The sequence below is a fragment of the Doryrhamphus excisus genome, linkage group LG6 (genome assembly GCF_037039965.1).
Source record: "Doryrhamphus excisus strain RoL-2023G ecotype Guam linkage group LG6, RoL_Dexc_Guam_v1.1, whole genome shotgun sequence".
NCBI lineage: Eukaryota > Metazoa > Chordata > Actinopteri > Syngnathiformes > Syngnathidae > Doryrhamphus > Doryrhamphus excisus.
In genome coordinates this window covers 11586865-11593440 of record NC_136362.1, presented here as the reverse complement: position 1 = coordinate 11593440, position 6576 = coordinate 11586865, and the positions used below count along the sequence as shown (strand labels likewise).

General features: G+C 47.2%; 1 protein-coding gene across 1 annotated transcript; it reads left to right on the top strand.

Annotated features, from left to right (window-relative positions):
• Nucleotides 1-261: 261 nt before the first annotated feature.
• On the top strand, nt 262-2103 carry LOC131125742 (leucine rich adaptor protein 1-like). Its single transcript, XM_058067573.2, has 3 exons — nt 262-714; nt 1168-1352; nt 1424-2103. Exons 1-3 carry the CDS (start codon nt 520-522, stop codon nt 1707-1709), a joined length of 666 nt encoding a protein of 221 aa, XP_057923556.2. The 5' UTR covers nt 262-519; the 3' UTR covers nt 1710-2103.
• Nucleotides 2104-6576: the final 4473 nt, after the last annotated feature.

Sequence of the window (6576 nt, the reverse complement as noted above, 5' to 3'; positions counted from 1 at the left end):
TTAGGTCAACCCTACATTTTACAATATTTGACACGTTTTAGTGCATTACACTATCAATTATTAATCTTACTTTGACCACCCCTGTCTTAAAATGCTGGTCCTGTATTTTATTCTGATTATGATAATATAATTTAATGATCTTATATCATTTAAGTACGCTAACGAACTGATATCAGTATCTCCCTCCTCCAATGTTGGCAGGGCCGTGGTCACGTGATTGTGTATACACGATTTGCGCATGCGCCCTCCTCGCGTGCACATTGTGGCAGGTGTCAATAATGACGCTTGTGCGCGAGACCAGCAGAATGAACCTACCGCCATTGTTTGTTTTCCCCCCTAAACCAGCATCTTCTACGCTGTCAATGGCGACACAAGAGATTTTCATAGCTTCTCCGTGGAATGTTCGTGAGCATAACAAAAACATGAGCGAATGTTGGCTTCGTTTGCTGCTACCAGCATATGTGACGTCCAAAGGAGCGCGGTTCCATATTTTCTTCCTAAGTGGAAGCAAACGTCAACATGGAAGAAAACGTTGCTAGTGTGGCGTTTCCAGATTTGAAGGAACTGGAAAGTAAAGTCGGTAGGAAAACACCTGAAAGTCTTCTACTTTGGATGAGGGACGATGTGGACGCGGACGTTGGTACGACAGAGGACCTCCGATGTTCTTTCAGCGATACTTTTGCCAGTAAATTGAGCAACTTAAAGCAAGAAATGGTAAATATTATTTCTCTATGTCTTTTATGAAATACTAAAGAGTAGAAGTAATGTCAGTCACGTGATATGAAGCCGAGTAAAGGTGGACGATACATTTTTGGTATAAATCTGACAGTGATGTGTCGGTCCGGAAAGAATCGGCTCTATATCCGGCTCTTTGAAATGAACGGTAGGAGCCGGTTCCCGTCTTTGACTCGTTTTTTTCTGTTAAAGGCGAATGTCATTGGTCAAGATAACACTCAACTCTGAACCTCACTTCCTGTTTTCCCCTCGGTACACATTTAGGCTGCATTTCCAAATCTGCAAATTACTGAACATAAATGGAACGATAGTGTACATTTGTGTACATCACGTACATGTTTTATTGGCAATTATTTTACCCCAACTTCAGACAGCTTTGGTGTGACACACATGAGCTAAAGTACTTCCCGCCATTCTTCACTGTCCACGCAGAGGTGGATGCGATCGGCAGACGTGAGGATTCTGCGGCAGCTGGTGTCCGTGCACGAGGGTATTGAGGCCATGCGTTGGCTCATGTTGGATCGGCGCGCCTTGGCCAGCCGTGACAGCAGTTTAACAGGAAGTGCGAGCAGCCTGGTGATGGCAGAGGAGCCTGGACCATCAGCATCTTCATGCAGGTGTGCACGGCACAGAAAATATTTGTCATAAATGTGGACGTTATTGCTTAATTGAAAATCTATTCTGATAGGGATATTCCAAGCTCAACCGATGCCGAAAAACTGACTGGAAGCTTAAAGGCAGAAGGATGGAGCGCCGTAGAAAGCCGGAGCAGTTTCTCGGACTCACAACTTCAGCATTTAGAGGTTTGTCCAAAGGCCGATGGAGGTCTCGTCAAATCCACCACCACACCAGGAGACACGAAGGCTGATGAAAAGTCAAGAGAAGAGGTCGAAAATATGGCGAATGAGATTTTGTTTGGGTATGATGCTCAGTGGTGCTGGATAGAGTCTCAGGATGATGTGACTTTTTTATGATTCTGCCAATAGTGCAACTTGAATGAATTATCATTAAAGCTAATTTTTAAAGCTATTTTTCTACAATAGAAGACCAGTATTGTCGCAGGAAACTTGAATATGAACGCAGGCTGTCAGTTATATCACATATTATATATACATAGATATTTTCCACTTTTGCTTTCATGTAATAGCATTACAAATACTGGTTATTGCGTATTGGAATGTATTTTCTATTCTTTTCTTGAGTGCCTATTAAGGATCGGCTGATATATCGGGCCGATATTTGCGTTCTTTACTTGAATCGGTATGAAGAATTAAAAGCACCAAACACCTTTTTACTTGAAAGTGTTTACTTGAATGTGTGTTTAAGAAAGCTGAATCTGTGTTCAGTGTTTACATTTCAATAAATGTTTGTTTAAACTTGACACCTGTAATATTTATCATTGTCATTTTTTCATGTAAATTGAGGGAGCAAAAGCAGTATCGACCCAAGTAAAATCGGCAGTCCATAATCGGCCATCGTCTAAGTCAGAATCGGCATCGGACCGTAAAAATCCATATCGGTCTATCCCTAGTGCTTATATGCTACTTGTATTACCTTGTATGTAACTATAAGTCATCATTATCATCTTACAAGTGCAATAATCATTTTGTTGATAAATAAATTGGTGGTACTGCTGCCTATGTACAATTCATGGGAATAGTCTGTTCAAGGGCAACATAGTGAAATATGAAAGGATGCAAGGGACTGATATTTTTGTAAAGCAAAAATATACTAAGTGTCAGGATCCCCCCTCCCCCCTCCAGACCCCTTCCCCTTTTGTTTCTTTATGACAGCACCCTTTGGTAGGCATCATCCTTGATGCCTTGGAAGCTTTGTCGCATCATCCTTGACGGCAGCCCTTAAAAGCCCACGGAGAGCGAGAGACTTCACCAGATTGTTGACAACCTTCGAGTGGTAACACTTGTTCACTTAGGTTTTCATATATGATAGAGATTCCTGTTTTTGATCACCTTTTGTGCATCTTTGCAGTGGGATACATCTTCGGCCTGCTGCCATGCTCGTTGCTCTGCCGTCCTGATCAAGCCTCTGTGGATTTTCCCTTCTTACCCTTCAATAAACTGTCTTCTTTAACCATACAAGGCGTCTGCAATTTGGAGTTCATCCACAACGCCGACAGAAAAACCTGACAGAACAATCTGGTCACACAACATGGACTCCGCGGACGCCCGAGAAGTATTGGGCGCTCATAATGTGCTCCTGGGACACCATTCAGAGATTCTTCAAGGTCTAACCGAGACCAACAAAGCCATTCTCGTTCAACTCAGGGACTTGACTCACAAGTTCACCGAGACCAAGACCAGCTCTATGCCGGACAAGGGTGTGGACATATCAACCCCTGAGCAGTCAGTATCAAGAGAATCGAGTGTATCAAGGGAATCGAGTGCCACCCAGCCAGAACCATTTGCGGGTTCTTCCCTCAGACTTCCCTCAGTCCTGGAGCACAGTTTATGGCCGCTCCAGAGATCCGTCAACCTGCCAACTTTAGGCCAAGCTTGCAACAACACACACAAGAGGAGCCTATGCAGCTGGGACGAGCAAGACTAACTCCTGAAGAACGGAGCCGCAGACTACAGGCTGGGGAGTGCTTGTACTGCTCCAGTCCCAATCATTTTCGACGAGACTGTCCTAAACGTGAACCCTCACACCCAGATGTGAAGGTGGGAACCTTAACAAAGGAAGCAAGCTCAAGGAAGGTTCCCATTAAACGCCTGACACTGGTTGCCCAACTCCTGTTTGGTAATATGTCCCTCCACGTGTCAGCCCTGGTGGACTCTGGAGCAGAAGGCAATTTCATTGATGCCGATCTGGCAACTGATCTTGGAGTTCCACTCAAAGCTCTAGAGGCTAGCTTTGTCGCGAAGGCTCTGGATGGTCGCCGTCTGGCGACTGTCACCCACCAGACTGAAAGCATTACTCTCATGCTCTCTGGGAATCATCAGGAAGAAATATCCTTTTTTGTATGGAAAACTCCGGAGGATCCTGTGATCCTGGGATTTCCATGGCTCAGTCAGCACAACCCCCAAATCAACTGGACTGGAGGGGAGGTACTCAGCTGGAGCAACTTGTGCCTCTCTCATTGTCTGAAGTCAGCTGTACCTCCTTCCCCAAAGGACACCCCCAGTCCCGAGGCACCGCCAGATCTGTCCCAGGTCCCGCCAGATTACATGGAATTAAGAGAAGTTTTCAGCAAGAGTAGGGCACTTTCCCTTCCCCCACATAGGCCCTATGACTGTTGTATTGATCTCCTTCCGGGGGCCCCTCTCCCTGTAGGAAAGTTGTATAACATCTCACGTCCTGAACGTGAGGCTATGGAGACGTACATAAGAGAATCCCTAGCTGCAGGGATAATTCAACCCTCCTCTTCCCCAGTGGGAGCTGGATTTTTCTTTGTAGGCAAAAAAGATGGCACTCTGAGACCCTGCATAGACTACAGAGGCCTAAACAACATCACAGTCAAGAATAAATACCCCTTGCCCCTGCTCACATCTGCCTTTGATGCTTTACAAGGAGCTGAAGTCTTTACCAAATTAGACTTGCGCAATGCTTACCATCTAGTGCGCATAAAAGCCGGAGATGAGTGGAAGACAGCTTTCAACACCCCCTTGGGGCATTTCGAATATCTGGTTATGCCCTTTGGCCTGTCCAACGCCCCAGCCGTTTTCCAAGCTCTGATAAATGATGTATTGAGGGACTTCCTAGGAAGATTTGTGTTTGTTTACCTTGACGACATTTTGATTTACTCAAAGAACCTTGACGAGCACATCTCCCATGTTCGCCAGGTCCTCCAGCGCTTACTGGAGAACCGACTGTTTGTCAAAGCAGAGAAGTGTCTTTTCCACACTGAATCCGTGTCATTCCTGGGCTACATTTTGGGAAAAGGCAGTGTCGGGGCAGACTTGGAAAAGATAAAGGCAGTAACTGAGTGGCCCACACCTCAGACCAGAAAGGAGTTACAACGTTTTCTGGGGTTTGCCAACTTTTATCGCAGATTCATTCGCAATTTCAGCCGTGTCGCGGCGCCCCTATCTGCGCTAACATCAACTAAGACTCGGTTCTGTTGGAACCATCCAGCAGAAGAAGCGTTCCAGGAACTTAAGCGATTGTTTACCACCGCCCCCATCCTGATCCAACCTGACCCTTCCAAGCAGTACATTGTTGAGGTGGATGCCTCGGACACGGGGGTCGGAGCAGTGTTGTCCCAAAGGGCTGAGGATCAAAAATTGCATCCATGCGCCTTTTTTTCCAAACGCCTTTCCCCAGCGGAGAGGAATTATGATGTGGGCGACAAGGAGTTGCTGGCAGTCAAACTGGCCCTGGAGGAGTGGCGACACCTGCTGGAGGGGACGGACCAACCATTTCTGGTATGGACAGACCACAAGAATCTCTCTTACATCCAGTCAGCTAAGAGGTTGAACTCCCGCCAAGCAAGATGGGCCTTGTTTTTTTCTCGATTCCAGTTCCAGCTTACCTACAGACCAGGCTCCAGAAATATCAAACCAGATGCCCTTTCTCGTCAGTTTGGGGGCACCACCGATGAGAGGTCAGAACACACCATTCTACCTTCTTCACAGATAATCGGGGCCATCGAGTGGGAGATCGAATCTGTGGTCAGGCAGGCCCAAATTGACGAACCAGATCCTGGAACAGGACCTGCAAACCGACTATTTGTTCCAGATGCTGTCCGTACCCAAGTGTTGAAGTGGGCCCATGAGTCCCGTATTGCCTGCCACCCGGGAATAAATCGTACAAGCTCCTTTATCAAGAGACAGTTCTGGTGGCCTACCTTGGACAAAGATGTCAGGAGCTTTGTGTCAGCCTGTGCAGTGTGCGCCAGAAACAAATCTGTCCACCGACCACCCTCTGGGTTACTACAACCACTACCCCATCCTGGACGCCCCTGGTCGCATATTGCAGTAGATTTTGTCTGTGGACTTCCACCCTCAAATGGCAAAACCATCATCATGACCATTGTAGATCGTTTTTCCAGGTGCGCGCATTTCCTGTCCTTGGAGAAGTTACCCTCAGCCTTGGAAACTGCAAAACTCCTGATGGATCATGTTTTCAGACTTCATGGCATACCCACCGACATTGTCTCCGATCGAGGACCCCAATTCATATCCCGTGTGTGGAAGGAATTCTGTAAAGAGCTCGGAGCTACGTCCAGCCTCACGTCAGGGTACCATCCCCAGTCAAATGGGCAATGCGAGAGGCTCAACCAGGATCTAGAATCAACCCTCAGATGTGTTACTGAGAACAATTCTTCCAACTGGGCAACCCACCTAATTTGGATTGAGTACGCACACAATTCTATGACCAGTTCTGCACTGGGTATGTCTCCATTTGAGGCCGCACTAGGGTATCAGCCACCTCTGTTCCCTGCCCAGGAGTCTGAAAGTTGTGTGCCGTCAGTGCAGGCCCATCTTGAACGTGCCAAGCGGGTCTGGAAAGAAGCTTGCATGGCCATGCAGAGATCATCTGAAGAAAATAAGAGGCTGGCGGACAGACGGCGGATCCCAGCTCCACAATACTCTCCTGGGCAAAATGTTTGGCTCTCTTCCAAAAACATTCCCATCAAGACTGATGCTCGCAAACTCTCTCCCCGGTTTCTGGGTCCATTTGCCATTGAGAAGATTGTCAATCCTTCAGCGGTGAGGCTCAGGTTACCACCCACCCTACGGGTACACCCAGTATTTCATGTCTCCCAGATCCGTCCTGTTACCACCAGTCCTCTGTCTCCTCCTTCGGAACCTCCTCCTCCTGTTCGCGTCATTGATGACCATCCGGACCTCAACGTCCGACGTATCCTGGACGTTCGTCGGA

Bases quoted from the DNA above. Each gene is read 5' to 3' on its own strand.
- LOC131125742 (XM_058067573.2), top strand. From the start codon at position 520: ATGGAAGAAAACGTTGCTAGTGTGGCGTTTCCAGATTTGAAGGAACTG. The intron at 715-1,167 runs GTAAATATTATT...CTGTCCACGCAG, and splicing joins GCAACTTAAAGCAAGAAATG to AGGTGGATGCGATCGGCAGA. The intron at 1,353-1,423 runs GTGTGCACGGCA...CTATTCTGATAG, and splicing joins CCATCAGCATCTTCATGCAG to GGATATTCCAAGCTCAACCG.